The sequence below is a fragment of the Acipenser ruthenus genome, chromosome 10 (assembly GCF_902713425.1).
Source record: "Acipenser ruthenus chromosome 10, fAciRut3.2 maternal haplotype, whole genome shotgun sequence".
In the NCBI taxonomy this organism is placed as follows: Eukaryota; Metazoa; Chordata; class Actinopteri; order Acipenseriformes; family Acipenseridae; genus Acipenser; species Acipenser ruthenus.
The window spans coordinates 14167663-14191293 of NC_081198.1; the positions used below are offsets into that span (position 1 = coordinate 14167663).

General features: G+C 35.6%; 2 protein-coding genes across 4 annotated transcripts in view; both read left to right on the forward strand.

Annotated features, from left to right (window-relative positions):
- The first annotated feature begins 4665 nt into the window (after window positions 1-4665).
- LOC117404120 (UDP-N-acetylhexosamine pyrophosphorylase-like) lies at window positions 4666-16525 on the forward strand. Of its 2 annotated transcripts, XM_034006867.3 has the most exons (11): window positions 4666-4786; window positions 5619-5921; window positions 7624-7828; window positions 9473-9648; window positions 10507-10679; window positions 11530-11723; window positions 11988-12128; window positions 13227-13415; window positions 13761-13808; window positions 15055-15121; window positions 15622-16525. In XM_034006867.3, exons 2-11 carry the CDS (start codon window positions 5645-5647, stop codon window positions 15712-15714), a joined length of 1563 nt encoding a protein of 520 aa, XP_033862758.3. In that variant the 5' UTR covers window positions 4666-4786; window positions 5619-5644; the 3' UTR covers window positions 15715-16525. The 2 variants fall into 2 exon arrangements, with proteins under 2 accessions (XP_033862758.3, XP_033862767.3); XM_034006876.3 differs by lacking the exon at window positions 13761-13808.
- Window positions 16526-19675: 3150 nt separating this feature from the next.
- Window positions 19676-23631, forward strand: part of LOC117973115 (discoidin domain-containing receptor 2-like) — a 44471-nt gene continuing 40515 nt past the window's right edge. For both annotated transcript variants that reach the window (XM_059031830.1, XM_059031833.1), the window contains exon 1: window positions 19676-19850. The gene's annotated coding sequence lies outside the window, so the exon portion shown is untranslated. The remainder of the gene's footprint in view (window positions 19851-23631) is intronic.

Genomic DNA, 23631 nt, shown 5'->3' on the forward strand with positions numbered 1-23631 from the left:
TGATGACAATTCAAGAAAAAGAAACTGTGAAAAATGGGTGCTGAGCATAGTGTTGTTTATAAATGAGCCTCTGGAATTGGACAAGAAGTAATTTAACAATAAATTCTACCTGGCATTTGCCAGGATTTTACTTCAGGACCAGCAGAAAAACAACTTCTCCATATTTCTGGCAGTCTTCTTTCATGTCTTCAACAACATCCGACAGGATCCGAAAATAGAAACTGCCATTCAGCTGCCCATCTCTTATATTGTGCTTTTGACTTTATGTCCCGGAATACATACAACTGACACTAATCAAACACATATTAGTAACAAATATAGATTTCTTTATCAATTTCTAAAAATATACAATAAATAAAGTTTTGATCCTCAAAATCAGATTTTGTCATCATGCAGCCTGAAATTAGACTTAAATTGTGAAGTTTAATCTATAGTGGTATCATCTGATAGATGTAAAAAGATTTAAAGATTTGAAAAAAAATGAACAAAGTTGTATTGACAAAACGTATTTATTTCCAACAGCACCAAATTCCCAACTGTGTTATACAAACTTAAATGCAGTACGTAAAAACGTACCATATCAATGATATTGTGAAGATGACTGTAATCAGCAACACTGAGTAGCCTCAGCACAGGTGTTGGAAGTATGACCAGATCTTCAATATGTGATGCTTTAAAGTTTAAGAGAAAATGGGTTGTAAGATTGTGAAGTAAAAATGAGGAACATGGGAACTGTATACTAACCTGTATGAAAGGAAAGGAGCCCCTGTATACAGTTCTTTGGAAACGAATGGGTGAAGATAAAATTAGCTTCACTCTATTTGTACTTATTACTATTTACCATATTTTAGGGATCCAATTAATCAGATGCTATGGCTGTATTTTTTTTTTTTTATCTATTTTTTAGATTAAAAAAAAAATAGCTCCCTCTTGAGCTTATCAGTGGTACTTTAGAGTTCAGCAGGTAAACATGAATGTGGATTTGTCTGTAATTTATTATTATAAATAAATAAATTATGAATAATAATAATAATAATAATAATAATAATAATAACTTGAAGCACTTTAACAGAAAGCTATAATTATCAGTTACTGTAGATCTTTCTCCTCAATCACTGACTAAACTTAACATGACCTTTTTGATTCATCAGTACTGAAGTTTAAGCAAGTAGCCATGTCAAATTATGTTGCTTTAAATCCCAGTGTTTAATTACGTATTTTCAAGTAATTCTATCAGTTTATTTTACATATGTTTTTACTGCAATCTGCAGACCCGGGCATATACTGCAATGAATGTGTGTAACTGTCTCAAGCCCCTTTCACACTGGCATACTCGGGTTGACCCGGGTTGAGCGAGGCAAAATGCTTGACGGCCGTTCGTGAGCCGACGTAATAACAAACAGCCACCCCTGCAGTGAAAGTTTCACTTCTGCAAGAACATTTCTGCTTATTCTGTTTAGCCGTATTTGTGTTGATTGAGACACACCATGAGCCAGATTGCAGCAGGGATGAAGAAACATTTGCTCTAATCAACATTTGATGTTCAATCCAGAGAAGCTTGATACATTGACACTGGGTCCTGGTCCGGGTAGGTTCCAACCCAGGTAGAGCATGCCAGTGTGAAAGGGGTGTTAGTTACTGTAGGTATACTGTGAAACTGAATATGAAAATACTTTTCCAATCTCACAGATTTCTTCAATTCATGTATGTAGTATAAATGACCCAGATCGATACTCTTGGTTTCAAAATAGCAATAAAACTGCTCTAATATATGCTGATCATGTGTTGTCTTATCAGGTGTACATCTTTAAGAGTTTGTGATAAAGACATTATCTGTGGTGCCCTGGCACATAGCACGTCTCCATGTTCTAGAACTACACCTCTATTAAACCTGTCAAATGAAATAACACTCAATCATAATTAAGCAATCACAAACCAGCTTCTGGTGATGAGTTCTATAATGGGTTTATACAATTTTTTTTTTTTTTAATAAGACAAATTGTTGACATTACAACACTTCATATCAATAACTATCAATAAGTTAATTTAGAAGCTTCTTCATGCATCTTTGTGAATAATGGACAAAAAAACTTGACTCATTACTGTATTCTGGTGTACAATATATAATTTATTCTACGATGGTCTGAACATGACAAACACCCCTGGGTGTGCTGACTACTTTGTTTAAGTATGCAGAGTATCGACATTTCCAAAGTACAGTCGCTGTTCTCCACTCCTACTTTACATGCCTTACACATAAGGTTTTGTGGAGTATAAGAAACACTCTTTCAAATACAATTTTTCTAATTCTGTATTTCGTTTCACTTTACCCACAAGCACCCCCCCCCCCCCCCCCCCCCCCTTTCAATTATCATGAAACACATGACAGACCAGATAAGGATTTTATAACATGGAATTTGGATTCATCAACAAATCAGTGAAAAGGAGAGGCTGGTACAAGTTTGTGTTATCCCCTTTAAGAAAATAAAATAATAAAAAGCCATCTGAAGTTATCTCTCAATATGTATGCACTGAAACGACTGCTTCAGTACATGTATGCTAGTCTCTAAATGTCTCATCAGAGAGTAGTCACACCCTGTCTTATTCACAGAACAATGCATTGTTTCAGGTATCTAGCCAATTCTGATGTAAATCAGGGTGTTCCAAAATTGTTTTCATTTCAAACATGATTGCAATGAGAATTTGGTTTCTTGATCAGCTGAGAGCCAGCATGTCATAAACAGTGAGGTGCTATGGCAACGGCAGCAGTAACATAAACACATTTGACATACACCTACACAATAATGAAATGCAGACCTTATTAAGCACAGCTATTAAAATGCAATACAATTAACATAGAATGTATCTAGTGGATTTACTAGCTTTTGACCCAGCTTGAGAAAGAACATAGTAAGTTGATTAGCTTTGAGGAAAAAGGCTATAAGGATTACAGTTACATACAAATTAACAAAATAGACATAAGTATACAAATACAAGATGGTGGTAAGAAATAAATAAAATGGTGTGAACAGGAATGGTATATCATACCTGTTTCACAAAGCTTTATGAGTTATTTAAAGAAGGTTTTGTCAATACAAAGGTTTTTTTTTTAATGTTTTATTAATACAGTGTAAAGCAGTGCATGGATAACAAAGATCAAATTAAATAAAACCTTCCACAACAATATACCTACACATCAATGTAAGCCAAGTAAATCTGAATGAACTTTTAACACCAATTAAAACCAAATGCTTGCGTTATGTCATTGCTTCACTCCCATGAGAAGACAACCAAGCAGATAAAGAGGGTTGGTGTTAACTGCACCCTACCAAGACTCATTCTTATTTTGAGATCAGTGCAGGCTCACAAAACATTCTCAAGACCTATTATCTGTGTTTTCCCCCAACATAGTTGCTGATAACAGCTAGCACTGCTGTTTGAGAATAGTGTTTTGCTGTAAATAAAGTGGATAACAACCAGATAAAATGAGGCACAGTTTTATCTACCTTTATCTCCATATACAATTTAAAAAAGTATGGGAAAGTAATTTTCTTCCATACAATTTAAGCACCTTGGCATAAATGTTAAGACGTCTAGTACCCCTACAGTTTAATTTTTTTTTTTTTTTTTTTTTTTTTTTAATAAAATGTTTGGTTACAGTAAAATCTGGTAATTGGATAACTGTTAAGAGGAAGTTAAGGATTTGAACACTTACAGCATATGAAGCACAATAACATGAAAACTGAAAGCGAGGGACAAATTGTAAAATGTTTATTTTTTTTTAAAGAAAATTCTAACATCTATCAACATGTAAAATGTTTGCACTCGTCTCCTTTTAGGAAATCAGGGATCCCTTAGCCACTGTCCCCATCAAATATGTTCTATTCTAGACAGCCAATTTACAGGACAGGTAGTGTCTCCAAACGAATAAACTGGAATTGTGGAGAATCGACAGCCCCCAGAGGCACTGTCATTCGTGTTCATGGTAAATATGAACAAATCGAATACTGCCAGTTCTGGGATGAATTGAGCCCCACACAGACGAGTACTGCGAAGAGTTACATTAACGAGATTGAAAAATTGATTGTATTTGACATTTAAATCGCTGTAAATCTGAAACTGTCCAGAATTAACAAATGCAGTTACTTTGGAAAACAGTTTGTTGTTAATAACCTGTCAAATGCTTTATAAATAAATCAAATAAAAAAACTAGCAGTTTGGAGTTGTGGTTAGGGCTCTCGACTCTTGACCGGAGGGTTGTGGGTTCAATCCCCAGCGGGGGACACTGCTGTTGTACCCTTGAGCAAGGTACTTTACCTAGATTGCTCCACTAATAGCCCAACTGTATAAATGGGTAATTGTATGTAAAAAATAATGTGAAATAATGTATAATGTGATATGTTGTAACAATTGTAAGTCGCCCTGGATAAGGGCGTCTGCTAAGAAATGAATAATAATAATAATAATAGTAATGTCGTATTGGTATAGCCTGATAAAAATACGCCTACGGTGGAATATAGGTTGGCCCTGGCAACGTTTGGGTGTGCGTGCGTGCGTGTCATTGGAAAAGGATTTGGTTGAGGCCACACTGTCACTGATTTTAAATACAAAAATATGTTTTTACTATAGTGGTGTATAGTTGCTAGTGAAACTGCCACGTCAAGATGACGAATGTAGGAGGGGGAGCCTAGGGGCGGAACCGAAGGGATAAGAGAAGGAGGATGATACTCAGACTGTGTTTGATAGAGTGGTGAGAAGTTTGTGTTGGCGACAGCTCAGGTTCAAGGTATGTATTTATCGCTTACGTTATAACAGGTAATTGTTTAGCACGAGCACAGGTTTAGTTCTGAAGTTTACTATCAGTGTGTTGAACGGGTCTGGTAAATTTCTATCGGTATACGAACTGTGTACATTCATTACTACTACTAGCTCAAGCCAATGAAAGATCGCAACATGTACAGTACTGGGTTATCATGCTTGTATTTTCTTTATCTGTAAACTACTGCTGTGCAAGTAGTCGAATTTAATGATTCATATTTAAAACTATAATTAGTTTGGTTTTTAATTCCTCTTGTTAAAACCTAGGCATTGCTGTGTAGCAGTCAAACAAGCACACGCTGCACTTCATACACCTAAGACAAAAATGTCTGTGGTGGTACAGGGGGTCCACGTATCTGTTATTCACACAGTAAGAAACAGCTCATTTAGTTTATATTTAAACGAGTTTTTAACAAAGGAGTATTTATGATCAGGTGCTAGTGGTAATTTTACATGAAAAAAAGGGAATGTCAAATTTAAATGTAATGGGTCAGGGTGAACAGTGGACTGCTGGGCAGCACACTTTAGAACTGTGGTACCCATAACTAGTTTTCTGCTGCCTCCCTTCAGTGTTGTGTATGTTATTGACACCCAGTACAGGTACTAACTTTCTTGAGGCAAGAGTTACTTATTGAGCCATAATGAACAAGATGAACAAGTTCAGTATGTCCAAAGAAATGTGCGATGTTCCCTTCTGCTGCACTATTTTAAACCAGATTTTTCAAAAGCTGTACTATAGACAAAAAGTGTTAGTTATTTTTTGTTTTCTTCTTGTTCTTGTGTTTTTGTTAAATATTTAGGTTGCGTATAATACTCCTCTATTATAATGGATATGAGAATGATCCGTGAGAAGCTTGCTGAAGCTGGGCAGGCCCACCTCTTGCAGTTCTGGGGTGAGCTGAGTGAGGCGGAACAGACTGAATTGTACCTCCAGCTGCAAAGTATGGATTTCCAGGAGCTGAGCAGTTTCTTCCAGAACGCTATGAAGGTGTCTGGCCACATCAAGGAGGAGAAGATCGATGAAAAGATGGAGCCAGTGCCCAGGGAGGCTTTGGGCAGCGTCACACGCGACCGAGACATGTTGAAAGAGTGGGAAGAAGAAGGTTGGTAATATAACCTTGAAAGTTTTGGCATTGTACCCTGTTTGAGTGCAAGTTACTATTCGTTTCTAATATCTAGCTACACCTTGATGGACACGTTGACCAATGCAGCCACGTTATTTTGGGATGATCTTTCTGCTTTCCCATGGCTGTTGCTGAGTAGTTGCACACAATTCTCACACAGCTTATGTCTACATTCTCCAGTTTAGTGGCCAGTCAGTGTATTTCTTTTCCGTTGCGCTGTACAACTTTCACAGAACCTAATTTCTAGGTAAAATACTATAATTTGGTGGTGTAATAAATTTAATCTGTCAAGGCTTGTATTAATTTCCCTGGCTTCCAAAGCCAAAAGGCCTGTATAGTTCACTCTCGGTTGAATCATAACATGAGTACACTATGCAGTCCCATAGTGGATCACAGGCAATGGAAAAGGTCAGTAGGTTACATCTGCTACTGTTTATGCTTCACTCAAATGTTTTTTTGGTTTGTTACTTTCAGTATTGCCAATACAGTTACTCAATTCATCACCCATTTTGAATGTGTGACAACATCATGAATTATCCTTTGAATGGCTGCCAAACCTTAAAGAGCAACTTGGTGTGGGTATGAAATAAGTTAGTACATGATTTAAAATCTTACGCCCAGCAACATTCTGCTAGTGGATGAAAGAAATGCATGAGTATGAAATGCCTGACCGCAGTTTTAATGAAGTCATTCCTTGATTGTTTGAATTTCTATTTTTTATTGGTTGAAGCTGCAATAAACAGTACAGACTTGTAGGCCTAATCTGTAAACTATTGCTTATTGCTTCATAGTGAAAGTAGTTTAGTATGTTTTAGTTGTGTCTAAGGGTCAGGTTTATTTTCCTTATTAGCATGTCTCTAGGCGTTGACTTACCCATTTAAAAACAATACTATTCTAGAAAAGTGAGTCAGCAGGGATAGGAGAGTGCCATGTTTGCAAAGTCTAATGTATAAGGCACAACAAGAGGTACTGGTATTTACACATTTCTTTTCCGAGAGGCAAACCTCCAATAATAAGGGTGTATGGTAGAATAGCATATATTTACAAGGCAGGGCTTCTTCTGAATCCAACACTCCCAGTTGCAGCATCTGGTTTGGGAGAGTCATTGCTCACTGAAGGCATGGCTATCCAGACCAGTTCTTCCAGCAATTATGTCCCTTAGGCTGTATACTCTAAACTTGTTCTCCTTGTATGTTAATTATTTTTGCAACTCCTTAGAATCCACTAAGTGCCTTAGTATATCAAAACAACTGTATCATCTATGCAAAAGTAAGCCTATTGTTCAATAGTGCGCTCTGAACCTGTGCAATATATTTCTCGAAACCCTCTAATCCAGTTCATGTTTTGATGCTCCTTGGGTGTTAGGCTTGGGGCATCAGAAGTAGTGTTGCTGCCTATGGCCATGACTAGTGGTAACCAAGTAGAAGTTAATTTCTTTAAATGTAGTTTAAACCCACATTTCCCAGATTACTTTTAAGAGCAAAACAGAGCATTGACTTGAAGTGAAAAAATACAAAAGCAAAGAAGATTCCTGGTATAACTTTCATTTCCCCCACCTTCCTCCTTTTATCATTTTTTGTATATGTGAATATTAATAGTTTTTTTGTATATGTGAATATTAAGTTTTTTTGTATATGTGAGTATTAATTTTTTTATTTTTTTTCTCTCTTTTCTTGTTCAGGGCTCCTCCACATTTCCCAGAACAAAGTCGCTGTTCTTCTTCTTGCTGGTGGTCAAGGCACAAGGCTCGGAGTCTCTTATCCCAAAGGAATCTATGATGTTGGTCTGCCATCGCACAAAACCCTCTTTCAGATCCAGGCTGAGCGCATTTTAAAACTGGAGCGGTTAGCTGAAGAAAGGCATAAGGTGAAAAGCACAATTCCATGGTAAGAGATGGGCGAGATCTGAACCAATCAGAATACAGATTTTCCACAGAATCCAGGAAATCGGCTGTACAGCAGGTTGATTCTCCTGGTATTTTCACAGAAAAAAACAAACATAATTTACTAACCCTGACATACACATTACAGTACTGTACTAAAATATTAGAATTGCATTGCATGTGCATGTAATATGTACCGTATCATCCTACTTGCTAATGTGTTAGCTAATCAATTAAATTAAAGAATATATTTGCAAGTGCCTAGTTCCATTCCTTGTAACTGGTTACGTACCCTACCTTAACTTCACTAGCTACTAACTATTGTAAAACTTTTTATACACTCCTTCCCATGTTATGGGACAACCCTTCTGTGACAGGGATGGCTGTGTGGTGACGTCAGGCCAGATGCAGGAAGAAAACAAAGAAGCAAGTACTGCAGGCCTAATTTTTAAACAAAAACAAATCACAAATACTAATACTAATACAACAAAACCCAGGTCAGGCTGGGCAATCGCCTTCACTGACCCTATGGTCTTATTTACTTTCAGTTTAGTTTCTCCAACTCTCGGTCTCGTTCACTCCTCTGAACACCCACCCAGATTGCAGAGAGCTGCAGGTTTTTATGCAGGTGACCATCTCCCGATTAGCAACAATTAAGCACTTAATTAATTCGGGAGATGGCCACCTTCTACACAAGGTTTTCAGTTAATATTGGCAGAGGACGAGCTGCCGACCTCGCCTCTGCCAGAACACAGAACACAAAATAACAAAACAAACGCACGGCTACGCCGTCATTTAAAAATACATAAATACATATAAATAAATCATCATCATAATAATAATGCAACAAAACAAATACAAAATAATACATTGCCCAGTGGCAGAGGCTTTACCCTGCCCCCTATTCATGTACAGGGCTCCTGGCCCTGTTACACCGTCCTACAGGGTCTGTACAGCTATGGCCAAAAGTTCTGCATCACCTAGAATTTTAGGATTGAGACGTAGAAGTATAAATATATATAACATCATGTAATCAAAGAAACTACAAAATTATATCGCAAAAGTCTACCGAAAGTCATAATAGTAGTACAGTATTTTAATGTTAGATTTTGAAATATTTATATATTATAAACTGACAAATAAAATAAAAATACTATATATATATATATATATATATATATATATATATATATATATATATATATATATATATATATATATATTTTTTTTTTTAATCTCTAAAAGTTGATTTAAATTTGTTCAAAATCTGAATCATGTTCTTTCCTATTGGAAGAACTTAAAATCACATTCCCTCCACCATTCTATTTGACTTTAAAATCAATTTTCTTTATTAGCCTGAGAAGCCATATGACTGGCCCCCTTTTTTATTGTGATGATAATGTGGGTTTCAGACCCAAGACAGATTCTCATCTTACAAATGTCAAGGTAATCCAGGCAATCTAACTGAAAAGCCTGAGGCAGTCTAGTATTTTAAACTGTTATTCATGCATTGAACTACCTAGTACCAGCATGCTATTACAATACAAATGACTGTATTCATACATGATGTTTTGCATTTGTAATCTCTAGCATAGGTTTTGTACAGGGTGGTTCTCTTTCAAACCATACTGCTAATTTCAATCCTTAGGTATATTATGGCCAGTGGTCGGACTATGGAATCAAGCAAAGAATTTTTTGCCCAGCGTAATTACTTTGGCCTGAAGAAAGAAAATGTGGTCTTCTTCCAACAAGGCATGTTGCCAGCCATGGACTTCAATGGGAAACTGATTCTGGAGGAAAAAGGCAAACTTTCCATGGCTCCAGGTAATACAGTGTAATAATTATTATTATTATTATTATTATTATTATTATTATTATTATTATTATTATTATTATTTAGTCATTTAGCAGACACTTTTATCCAAAGTGACTTGCAGAGACTAGGGGGTGAACTATGCATCAACAACTCCTACTACAGAGTCACTTACAATAGGACCTCGGTTTTACATCTCATCCAAAGGACGGAGCACAAGGAGGTTAAGTGACTTGCTCAAGGTCACACACAAAGAGTGGCTGAGAGAACCTGGAACCTCCTGGTAGCAAGCTCCTTTCTGTAGGCACTGGACCACCAGGCCTCTTTAAGAATGTGGCAAAAAGTACATTAGCAAGCAAGTGGATTAGTGTTTGTTAATTTAAGCACAAGAGAAGTAGCAGTGCATTTAAGTGGGAGTGCGTGTAGGCAGGTCCTCTACTTTGATGAACCATGAGAGATTGTCACCAATTGGTAATTGATACAAGTAAATGCTATATGCCAGAAAATGCATGACTGTCATTCACTGACTCTACTTTTGTATTATGTGTTCAACTTACTTTTGATCACAATCCTGACATTTTCCTTGTATTTCAGCCAGCGATTTTCCCATAACTTAGTCTTGTTATACAGATTAATTTTGATCCTTTTAAATAAAGGCTAATACAATATTTGCAGAGTCCATTGTAAATTATAAGGATATTTAGCACCTATACTTCCATGTAGTAGCACAGGTGGCAGTATAACAATAGTGGTAAACATTGGTCACAGTTTTCACATACTTTTACATAAACTTGTTCATGCTTTTTGATTTAGTGAAAATAATTAATTTGTTTTATACAAAATTCAAAGTATGTATTTTGTTTTTTTAGATGGCAATGGGGGTCTTTACAGAGCGCTGGGCGCACACAAGATAGTTGACAACATGGAAAGCAGAGGGATCAAGTATATTCACGTGTACTGTGTGGATAACATCTTGGTGAAGGTGGCTGACCCCACCTTCATTGGATTCTGTGTGAAGAAAGGGGCAGACTGTGGAGCCAAGGTAATAGTCTGCAGTGTTAAGAAGAAACTGTTCAAACTGGATGCGAGTCCCTGAATGTGTAGCAAAACACAGCATTATTTAATGATATGCATTCTTCAAATTGGACACATGGTGGTGCTAAAAACTTCTAAATTCTTCCACTTCCAAAAATAACAAGACTAGACTTGAGTACATTCAGTCAACTAAATATTTATCCTTGTAAATTGTAAAATGTATGTATGGCATGCATGTATTTCTGAATGTAACCGGCAGTATATTAGAAATTTCTTTAAAGTTAGCAATAGTCCTCATGTCGTTATACTGCAGCTGTCCACTCCTTGAGTGTGTAATCCAATTTTATTGGGTGATTTAAGTCATTCTTTTTAAGTTGTAGATGGAAAAGGAAAAATACACCCTGGTCAGTTTCCTTTCCAGGATGTGTGAGATGTTTGGGATGAATTAGGCTAATTATATTATGTTGAAATCTGTTCTGAGTTTGTTTTCTTTTTCTGGAGTTCAAAAATACTGGCGCTAGGTGGATTACCATCCCTTCTAGAAATGCATTGATGTTTGTAATTTTAACTCATTGCTGTGTTTGGCTTTTACTGTGAAATCAGTAGTTGATGTGGAGTAATGCAGATTCTCTGAATCATGTTGCCACAGTGAATAGACTACTCTTAATGTTTCTTTGGTGCAGTACATGAAACAAGAGCCTTATTTTCTAGGTAAAGATAATTATTGTAACAGATTAACGTAAGGAGAAGAGCAGAGAAGCTACAGTTTCATATTTCTATTGCAACATTTTATATGGTAGGGTCTTTGAGTAGAGCCTTTTTTATTTGACCACTGCTTTGACTGTTCTGTTCTGTAGGTAGTAGAGAAGACAAACCCCATAGAGCCTGTAGGAGTTATTTGCAAGGTGGATGGAAAGTATCAAGTTGTGGAGTACAGTGAAATCAGCCTGGCGACTGCAGAAAAACGCAGCTCGGACGGCCGGCTGATGTTCAGTGGTGGAAACATTGCCAACCACTTCTTTACGCTGTCATTCCTTAAAGACGTTGTCCAGTAAGTCAAGCTACTTATTTAAAAAAAAATATAAATATGTATATAATTTGGATTACTCATTAGCTGCACTTTATCAGAAAATATGCCTTTACATTTTCTTCAAAATAAGGTACTCTGTCTCTCTTTGGCAGTTTTATGAAAAGGTAAAGTCACATATGCAGTGTCTTTAATATGCAGAGCTATTTGCAGTGTGCAGTGCTGCTGTAACATGTTTGTGTAGAATAGAGGAGATGTACAGATTAATTTACCCTTTTTCTCTTTCAGAATTCACGAGCCTCAGTTGCAGCACCATGTGGCACAGAAGAAAATTCAGCATGTGGACTCGCAAGGACAGCTAATCAAACCAGACAAACCAAATGGGATTAAAATGGAGAAATTTGTCTTTGACATCTTTCAGTTTGCCAAGTGAGTTCAATAACTTTCCATCCTGGTTTAACATATGTGGTGCTGGCAGCTTGCTCTTCCCCCTTAAAGAATTGAACATTGTAAAAGCAAATGTAGATTTATCCTTCAGTTCTCTCACGCAGCATTTGAGACAGGATACAACATTACACATGCAAACATTAGTTTTGGATAAAGCTAAAGAAACTAGTCCAGTTTTAAAAGCCAGAATGTTTGACAATTAAAGCAAAAACCTCTGATGATGATGTGAGGAATGCGTAATTGTTTTTTTCAACATGAGGTGTTGCCTTTGAAGTGGCTCTTTGTTGGGGTAATTTTGGGAAAACCCAGACCTCTTATTTGCCTCTTTTCTTAAAACAGCAATGTAAAGGTCCTTGCTGTCAATATTAAAGTATGTATCTTTTTTTTTTTTTTTTTAGATCTATGTGCAGGATTTAAAACACCTGCTCCTCTACTTTGTTCCTTTTAGTAGAGATTATATTTCTAATTCCTGCTAAAGCTATATTTTTGCAGCTCAGATGTGAGATTTTCCAATGGCAATAGGAGAGAGTTGTCAAATGGCTACAGTTTTACACAGGAGCTAATGATTCATGTTGGGAGATCTAAAACTGAGAAATAGGAGTTTTGTTTCCCCTTTGAGTAGTATTATTATTTGTTTATTTAGCAGACGCCTTTATCCAAGGCGACTTGGATAAAGGCGTCTGCTAAATAAACAAATAATAATACTACTCAAAGGGGAAACAAAACTCCTATTTCTCAGTTTTAGATCTCCCAACATGAGAACTATGCATCAGCTGCAGAGTCACTTACAACTACGTCTCACCCAAAAGACGGAGCACAAGGAGGTTAAGTGACTTGCTCAGGGTCACACAATGAGTCAGTGGCTGAGGCGGGATTTGAACCGGGGACCTCCTGGTTACAAGCCTGTTTCTTTAACCACTGCACCACACAGCCACACAGTACATATTATATTATTCTAAAGACAGCTTTTACAATGTACTCCTACATTATATTAAGCCTGTCTTCTTTGGTTCTGAACAGTAGAAGCATTTGCTTGTACGTATGGCTGCCTGTAGTTTCTATCATTTCTGTCGACGCCAGGACCTTTGTAGTGTACGAAGCGTTGAGGGAAGATGAGTTCTCACCCCTGAAGAATGCAGACAGTCAGGACGGGAAAGACAATCCCACCACAGCTCGTCACGCACTGATGTCTCTACACCACCGCTGGGTGCTTACAGCAGGAGGGCACTTTGTAGATGAAAATGGTACCAAGATCCCAGCTATCCCAAGGTAAACAAACACACATCTTTCCATTTGGAAAACTGATCAAACTGGGTTCCTTTAATACTTTATGTACTACGTGATGTTGTGCAAAAATAACTGTCAAATAGATATAGGTTTCCAAGTCACAAAAACCTAATTGTTTTCACTGTACTTTTTCCATTATCTTTATATTGATATCTTTTGGTTTTTTCGTCTTTACACTTGTTCTTATTTGTACCCTTTTTTTCGTATTTCAGTGTTTCAATTATTTTATTGTATATCACCACAACTGAGGTTTTAGAGCACGCACACCTTCAGTATGTTACTTTTGTGTTTGTTTTTCATTAACCATCATTTATTCCTGTATGTCAGTTCTAGAAATGGACCTTCAGGGACAGTCACACCTGACCTCAATCAGAAGTAAATATTTTCTGGTTTATATATGGTGCATGGTGGTGGGGCTTTGCTTTCTTTACAGTCAATGTAAAGAATAGTTTTAGTACAATGTAAGGCACATAGGTGCAGTCAGTGAATTTAACAGCACAGTCTAAAAGCTGCTATTGTTCGTTTTCACACTGACTAACAGAAGAGTGTGGTGCATGCTGGGAGAAAGGTGCTGGGGCATGTTTTGCAATCGGTGATTTCTTTAGATTACAGCTTTATTGTCACTGTCTTTAATCAAGTTTCTCTGAAAAAAATAAGTTTGTTGGAAAAAAAATAAAAAAATAGTCATAACAATGTACTCAGAACAGTACACTGTTGCCAAGTAAGAAGTATACTGTTAGTAATATTCATACTTGGTCACAAATTATAAAATCTAGTCCGTCCCCTACTTACAGATCCACAAAACAAAAAGAAAACTAAACCAACATTCAAGTCGCACCAAGCTGTCTCAGTTCAGTTACAGATTTATTTTTATATATAAAATGGAAATGGTACCAAATATACTAAAGAAAAGACAGAAGACATAGCATTGAATTTATCAAGGGTAAACTTTAAACACATCCCAAAAAGCAGTATTGAGTAAAGGACTTGTTTATACCGACTAAAAAATACATCGATAAAGATAAACTGGCCACTGAATTAAAGGAGTGGGAGAGACGCATGAGATTAGCAGAATATTTTTTCAGATGGTAATTATGAGCATGAGATTAAGGTTAATAATACAAGCACTTGGACTGCTCCGGATGGGAGAGATAAATGGTTAGATATGTATATTGAAGTAGCTAAACAAGAAATTATAGTAGGGCTAAAGAAAAAATGTAAACTTCATTTAACCAATATTGAAGAACAAGCTATGACTGAGTTGTTAATTGATAAGACCAGCAGATAAAGGTTCAGGAATAGTGATAATGAACACAGATGACGTGCAAATCTAGATTAAATACATATATAGTAATTATTGGCAGGTTATCAGGAAAGTGTTAAAAAATATATAAAACGTTTAAGACAAGCCAAGAGGACTTCAACCTAGTTCTAAAATTGGACTCTCAGAGAGAGCGTTTCGTCACATTAGATTAACCTTTCGATTTCTTGTCAATAAAACCTTTCTCTTCCCTGCTGTGTCATCAATGTCTTTCCAATCTTAAAGGCACATGTTTCTTTCTTACAAAAATACACACAACAAGAAGTACATTTCAATATTTTTTTCTTACTCTTATTTTAGCCTAAAAGATGTGACAGATCTGCCAATCAAATGTGAAATCTCGCCACTGGTTTCCTATGCAGGAGAGGTAAGTTTAATAAAAAAATGTGTATGTCCAACATAAATATAAAAGTGTTTAGGACGTTTCGGACACCAGTCCTTCATCAACTAAAATGCCATAGTTGTTCGTTTTTAAGAATTAATTTCAAATAAAGCCAAGTGGGTGGTAGAATGTTCATCCCAAAAGGTTTTGAACTGCCGAGTTTGAAAATCAGCTTGTGTTCTTTTAGCTTTCTGGTTGGGTGTGTTTCATATCATTTGTAAATTCCACAGACAGTGACATCATCAATAGAATGTCCATCAATATTGATGATGTCACTGTCTGTGGAATTTACAAATGTCCAGGTGGAAAGGAGATGCAGGAATTTATTTCTGTTACTTCACTAACTGGCTTAGCTGATAAAAGAAGCATCTGCTAGGCTTCACTGTACAGTTTCCATAGTTTGGCATCTTGTTTATTTTATTTTAAAGTGCATATATGTGGACAAGAAACTATGTACTGTAACTATTCATTTAAAATTGTTTCAGGGACTGGAAAAAATGGTGTCAGGCCAGGTCTTCCACTCGCCTTTGGTCATTGATGAGACGGGCATCCACCAACTGGTGAAGAATGGTCTATAAAAAAGTAGAATGGGCACAGAGGACCAAAAGAGCACAAGGCTTATTCATATCTATGCCTTCTCTGTGTCAAACTGAGACGATACTGTGTAATAAATGAATGAAGGAAGAAGACTTTCCAATCAAAGCAGAAAGCACAGTTTGAAGTGTGTGCTTTCTTAAAACTATTTTTTTATTGGTGTATCATAGGTTGAATAGCTGCTCATGGGAGTTTTAATTTAATTTATATGGTATATTAGAAACTTTTTTCTAGGTACTTTACTTTTATTTGGATTCATTTTAATTGTTTAATTATGTTTAAGGGGGTGTAAGGTACTTGCTTTTGCTACCTTTTTTGTGTTTTTTCTACTACTGTTTTTACTTTTAAAAATCTCTCTCTCTCTCTCTCTCTCTCTCTCTCTCTCTCTCTCTCTCTCTCTCTCTCTCGAATGTGATGGATATTCATCTGTTCCAGTAATGCTGTACAATAACAAGTCTTCCATCTGGAATTATTTTAATAAACATTGAATCTAATGAAGATTTGTATATTTTGTGTTTTTTGTTCTTTCTCCTAATGCTTTGATATTTAGTTGGTGTAAGGTTTACTGTAGTTAAAAGGCAGTTTAAACAATAAATAAATAAAAAGGACAGTTCAGCCTGTGAATTGTTTACAATGTACCCATTAATGCAAACATCACAGAATTATTGAAACAAAAAATAAAAACTCCCATCAAATTAATTTACTGTTTTGTTTTTTTTAAATGCAACCTTTATTGATAATCTGTTCTTGTGTTGAGTTATTTTACAATGCTATTAAACCTTTCTGTTGTTAAAAGGAAGTGTCAAGTGTTTCACTGAACTGTAAAACAAGAGTTTATTGTTGTTTAAATAAGAAACGGGCTGGCCTGTATTTCAAAGTAAAGCCTGTGTGTTTGGCATGACCAGAGTCTGTTCTCCTGGGATTTGTGTAGCTGTACATTTTTATTTTGGACATTTCTGAGACAGGTTGTATTGTTATAGTTTACTAAAAATATTTTTACGGGATGTCTGGTACCAGTAAGGCGGGCATATATAAATTGATAGATAGATAGATAGATAGATAGATAGATAGATAGATAGATTTTTTTTTTATTTAACTTTAAAACAAGTACATTTATCAGAAATAATTTCCAACCTGATTTTTAAAACCAACCTGATAATTGAGTTGTAATCAATTATTCTACCTTTTAAAGTACCTGAAAAGTACCTGAAATATCCTTTTCTCTTTTTTCTTTTTTCTTACTGATCATTTTGGTACACAGCAGTTTTCCTTTTTCTTAAACTTTATATATATATATATATATATATATATATATATATATATATATATATATATATATATAATGCGTAGCGGGCAATAGAAGATTTTTGTTTGCAAACACCGTTCACACATCACTACAATAACCAAAAATTGTAATGCTGTTTTAAACACGGGCATGAAAATATACAAATCAAATGTGTTTGTTTTTTTAAGACATGCACTTCTTATAATATGTTGCCAAAAGTGTGTGCTGCGTACTTTCTAGCAGTAAGCTGTTCTAGTTCTATGGTGAATTTCTTTGAGAGGGTTACAATAAAAACAATTGAGTAAAAACTGAAAATACATAAAAAAATTCAGTCTTTCAGAAAGAGCTTTACTCTCTCTATTCTTTATCGCTTTTTCTTAGTAGCCAAAGTGGCAACCTTGACTGTGTTCACACTATCTGTGGTTATAGTAGACTATAACAAAATATCAATGTTGTCAGTGAAAAAACTGGAAGGAAATTCAATGCCCGCCACTCTTTCAAATTTCTCTTAGACTTTTATCCACCATCAGTCCTGTCACCACACCCCTAATAAGGTTCCTCAATATATATAGGCATTGAGTTTCAGGGATAAAGTTCCACATTTTGGGATACAATTTTTAAATGTTTTAAGTTCATAGTTTTGTTTGTTTATGTGATGGGATTTTTGACTTTGATGCTGGTATTAATTATCAAATCAAATATTGTCTGGACCAATTTTAAAATGTTTGCCATACAAGAAACTGCAATAACGCAACAGGATACATTTCAGGACAATCACATGAGAATAAGTGCGGTGTAGAAACCCCTTGTTCATTAAAATGGATTTCGAAACAGATTGCCTTCATTAAAATAAATCGTCCTACATAGTTTCTAAATAGCTATCTTGTAACCAAGCACCAATCTTACCTTGGTTAAAATGTTTCCAGAGCTCTCCAGTCTAACAGAGATATTTTTCTTGTGGTATAGATTTACTACATTCCTTGCTGCAGGAATTAAGATACCGTTTCATCTAAATATCTCTACAAGAATCAGTTTGTGTCACTAATCAACTATTTCTGCAATGTAAATATGCATATTGAGTAAACACTCAATTAGATGTTGGATCCTGTACTGAACTGTACTGGAAAGCTAATTATTACTATTATTATTATTATTTATTTCTTAGCAGACACCCTTATCCAGGGCGACTTACAATTGTTACAAGATATCACATTATTTTTACATACAATTCCCTATTTATACAGTTGGGTTTTTACTGGAGCAATCTAGGTAAAGTACCTTGCTCAAGGGTACAACAGCAGTGTCCCCCACTGGGGATTGAACCCACGACCCTCCGGTCAAGCCCTAACCACTACTCCACACTGCTGCCCCTGTAATTCTGTAATTAACTGCCAAGCAGACAAAATGTAGAAGCTATCAAATGTTTGTCGTGTATTGCTTTGTGACCCCCTCCAGATGTAATAAAGTCAATATGCTTCAAGAAATCTGTACCTTTTTATTTAGAACTAAAGAATGCAAGCCTATGTGTGGGTCCACATCAAACCATCACATCAGAAGCATTCAAATAAGTGAAAAATGTGGATGTTCCACAGTAACGTTACATGACAAACTACTTATATTTTTGTCTTTAAATCTATCGACTGAGATGTTGGAAACATAAGACCATGAGAAAAGTTTGAGAACGAGTTAAGGCCATTTGGCCCATCAAGGCTTTACATGTCACATAATATGAACTTCATAAACGATGTGTCTAGAAAAATATGTACGGTTCTTAACTTCAAATCAATTCATTTTAAAATAAATAATTAGAAGAGAAGTATTACAATATTTTTCGACAGCGGGATTCAATGCTATCATCTTAAGAACCGGTAACTAAGGGTTTATTTATTGATCTATGTGGAGAGCTCAGCTTGTTGCTGAGACTTCAGTGATATATCAGCCACAGTCTGGAGACATGTATATCAACCTGTATATTGCATTTATAATGTATATGTATAAAAATGTACACTCTAAACAGATTGACCTGTTTTAAGATTATTCAGAGGCGTCTGTTGTAAAATTATTAACGATGTACAATCGTGGGGTCCCTCTTTGTATGTGATCAGTAAATGAATGGCTAAATAACCTGACGATCCTTAGTGGAGGGGTCATTCTTTCAATTTACTAGATCCCAAGTCATGTTATATCCTGTTTATACTGCAATGGGAAAAAAACTTGCCGCAGGTCCAGTGAAATAACCACAGCTAGTTTCACTTTGTCTACTGGAATCGAGTCAAGGTGGGGAAAAAGTACAGGTTGGAAAGATAATCAATAATATCAAGAAACATTTTGTAAACAAAATATTTTCAAAAGTCTTGTTTTATAACTTACATTTTGATTAGTGTTTCTTTTTGCGTGACTAAATCAAGAATATTGTACAAATCTAAAAGAAAAAAGAATGTGGTATTGTCTATATGCCACAGAAACAGTTAACAGTTCAATATTTTCACACAAATTGCTATTGCTGTGAATTATAGCCTGTTCTGTGTCCCTCTGGCCAGTATAACCTGGTCTACAAACAGAAAACTGCAGTGATTGGTCACATTGACTTGTTTTAATTGAAACCTTATGTGCAACATGTGGAATTCTGGGACTGCTGGCTGCATCCCAAGAATCCTCAGAATGTGAAGTTTTTATTTTATTTTTGAGGGACATCTTACATCAGCTCAGTTTAGACTCAGCAGCTTTGCTGTACAAGAAGACTTGGGTTTTTCTTGAGAAATTCATCAGTATTGACAGCACCTAACTGGATTACAACTGCTGGGGACCAATGGTATACAACAGCATACTTTAAAAGTAGGTTTTCTTTTTCTTTTCTTTTTTTTTTTATAAAATACGACCTTTAGTGTGTTATGCCTTCTTCCTTAGCCTTGGTGCCAAGTTTCTTCAAATGTTTCATCTTTGAAATATAGAATGCAAGAACAAACTTTTTTTTGTTCTGTGGAACATTGGGCACAAGTAATCTTTAACAGTGGTTCACTCTTGGGGTTCTATGTCGTTGCTGGAACCTATAACTGTAATTTTAACTGCTGTTTGCATGGCAGGCAAGAGCAGATGATTACCGAGAAGGAGTATTAATTTGCTTTTCAAAGGCTTTGTGTTTCTATTTTGGTGACTGATTGACTTTATCACCATAGGCAGATTTCAACTGCGTAAAAATCATTAATTTTATGTTTAGTGTAAATATAATGAGATGGGGAAGTGTGTTTTTGTTTTTGTGAGAGTGGAAACACTGGAGCCTTCAGATTTTAATAATAACAGGGCAACCAATAAAAACATCAATTTTAGGACTTTTTCATACAGTTTTTTTTTTGTTGTTTTTTTTTTAAACAATGTAACTACCTTTTTAATAATAACAATTACATAGCAAAACGATTTTAGGAATGTAATATTTAAAAATATATTTTTAAAAAATTGCTTCCAGGTATAATAAGTTCCTACAATATTTTTTATGAGGAAAAACATTCTAGATTTCATAACTGACCAGTCACAACTTTGATTAACTTCAGAGATAGCAGTGGGGTTTTTTGGGGGTTTTTTTGCAGGCAATGTGACAAAGAAATGAAAAATGTAAGAATCAAGACTGTACTGGTGTACTCAACTGTCACTAGTGTGCAAGTTGGGGATGAACATGAGTCCCTAAAGGTTTAAAATTCAATTCCAAACCCTCAATAAGTGACAGCACAATTTTCCTGTATCCCCTGTTTTATTTTAATATAGTTATACCAATTTCTTTGAAAAGTCTCTTAAGCCACAGTACAACACACTCCAGCAACCATCTCCTCCACTAAACACTTACTGTTCCATCATGTGGAACTGAAGGACAGAGAGTTTACTCTCCTTTGCATAATGTGTCCCCTTAATATGGCTAATTTTTTTTTTTTTTTTTTATTGGGGGGGATCCTAATAAAACGACCACTAACAACTTGAAGGCAAATGAGATGGGAGTGGACAGGGTTACAATGTCTCCTACACCTTTTGCCTTAGCTAATTTTATATATAACATACTCATCTTTTGTCTGTCCAAGTTAGTTTCTAAGTGCACTAGTCTGTTTACCGGTATTTTCTAAGCTGTAAAGTATTAGTGATTTGTTATTTTTATAATCCATTTCCTAAATCAGCATGGGACCTCTAATTATGTTAACCTGTACTTTCTTAATTGGATAAAAACGTTGCTGTTTTTTATTGATGTAGTGCAGATATTTCATAAGCAACCTCTGAGAATCTGCAGTGAACAATAGAAGCACACAGTACCCCATGCTGTAATAACTAGTGTATTAATTATTGTTCTTATTGCAAGTTCAGTTACTGTATATTTATGCTCAGCATGAACAGGCTAAGAAGTATTGCTTGAATGACAACAGGAAAATAACCTATGCAAATTTAAAGCCCAGACACAGCCTTAGTCTCTTCTCCACACAATTAAATGGTTAATATGGTTCCTGTTAACTTACCTAGATCCTATGGGCTTACTGTATATAATAGCTTCTATGTCTGTGGGCAGTGACTTTAAAGTAAAACAGTTCAGTTCATATGGCTTTTTCAAAATAAACTTTTAGTTCAAAAGACTTTTAGGTAAGTCTATCCCGTATAAATAGATTCAATAGATTAAAAAAAAAGAAATCAAAAGTTGGCTTTATGAAAGGATACTGTAACCATAACAGTGTATGAACCTAAACTACTTTCCAAGAAGTATTGGGACAGTAAGCCAGAGGTAATATTAAGCGTCAGTGAATGTTACAGAAGTTGGGTTATGCCAATCACATTTTACAGCAAATAATAAGTCCAACGCAGTTTTATTTCCGCCTCCCTTACTGTACCTTTTTATTATGTTTGTATGTACTCTAAATGATTCTGCAACCAAACATAAGAAACCCTCCTTAGGTTTTAGCAAACCAACAATTTTAAGGGTGGCCCTACTTTTATATGGGAGAACAAGTACATTGACTGTGTCTAACACTAGCTGCGAGGCTTTGCAGGAGCTTTTAACATTGTCTCACCTACAGAGGTCAAAATCCATAGCACCAGTGCATCACGTAGCACTGCCTGTTAATATTGTATAGTTCGGTTTCAAAACAATTGTTTGGCACCAGAGCCCGGAATATTGAACAGAGAAAGCATTCATTCATTCAGCTGGAGTTACCTCCTAATGCTGACACTGTTAAGATATGCGGTGACATATTTAGAAAACAAAACGAAGTAGTACAAACTACAAAGAAATCTTTTTATCAGGTACTTTCTTGAAATGAAAGCCCTATAACGTTACAGGTCAAAGTCCCTTCTTTCCATGTGGTTTTGAATGGTTATGCAACAAGGGTGCATTTACGATATGCAATTTGCTAAACTTTGTCCATCAATATAAAGCCATCATGTTGTATGTAATTACGATATTTTGTGTTGCTTTTCTTTAGGCTTTTCTGTCATATTTTGTTTCTTATTATCGAGGCAAATTTCTGTAACATGCTTTTGTATCTTTTGATTTCTTCTCTGGTTTCAAAAGCCGTTTATTTTATTTGACACTGAGTGTTTCTTGTTGTAACCCCATTGTTTCCAGGAAACATTGATGTGTTTTAAATTAGGAAGACATTAATTTTGAGTTTCTTTTTTCCCCTATAGGGTATTTAAGGTTAGTCAACCAAAATACAGCACTTTATTCGACTTTATTCAACTAGCCATACCTTGGTAGATGTCTTCTAAAAAATACTTTAAGATGATATTATTTTCATATAAAACAGCTTTGGATGGGTGATGTATGGCTTATTATTTCCAGTTTAGAGTTGACAGGCTAGTCTCCCGATAGCCCTTAGAGCAGAGAAAGACTGACCGTCAGCACTATATGAAAAGGATACATTGACATGGATCACGGGTGCTTTGCAAAATAATGATGATAACTTACTGTTTACTTGACTGCATATGCGATCTTATATCATCTTGGTCTTCAAGTTATGTAAAGTAATGTTTAAGCTACTTTAAGTAGATTATTAACAACTCTATACTGATTATAGGTTGGGAAACAGTTTAATTAAAAATCTCTGTTACCTGTATAAGTTCCAGTTGCAGTAATTAACCATTTTGCTACTTGAGAGACTTTAGGCAACTTGGGAATACAACAACATTTTTATTTTGATTTAACGTAAAAACTTCATAACGCAAACTACTGAAGCGGGAGCATCACTGAACAGTTCAATGAAAAGCCTTTCTATTCATAGACCAGGTACAGCACTGCTACTCTAGGTGTAATTATAAAGGTCTCTCTAACAGTGACATCATTTACTGTTAAATGTTAACATGGGCCTTCTGAGCTATTTTAATACTGCAATCTCAATGTAATCCCTTCTGGTTGGATGCCCACCACTGATGGCAGTGTGGTTACAAAACAGAAAATGTTGGTAGAGTACCCAGTCCCATTGATGGCCACCTGGTGGCAATATGTGCTAAATTAAAATCTATTAGATAATGAATGTAATCAAAATGATAAAGGGGAAGAAATAGCACTTTTCAGGTTTCACTCTTGTGGTACATCATGTGAGCAAAATCCCTCAAAGGCATTACAGCCTTATAATGTGCATGAGTATTA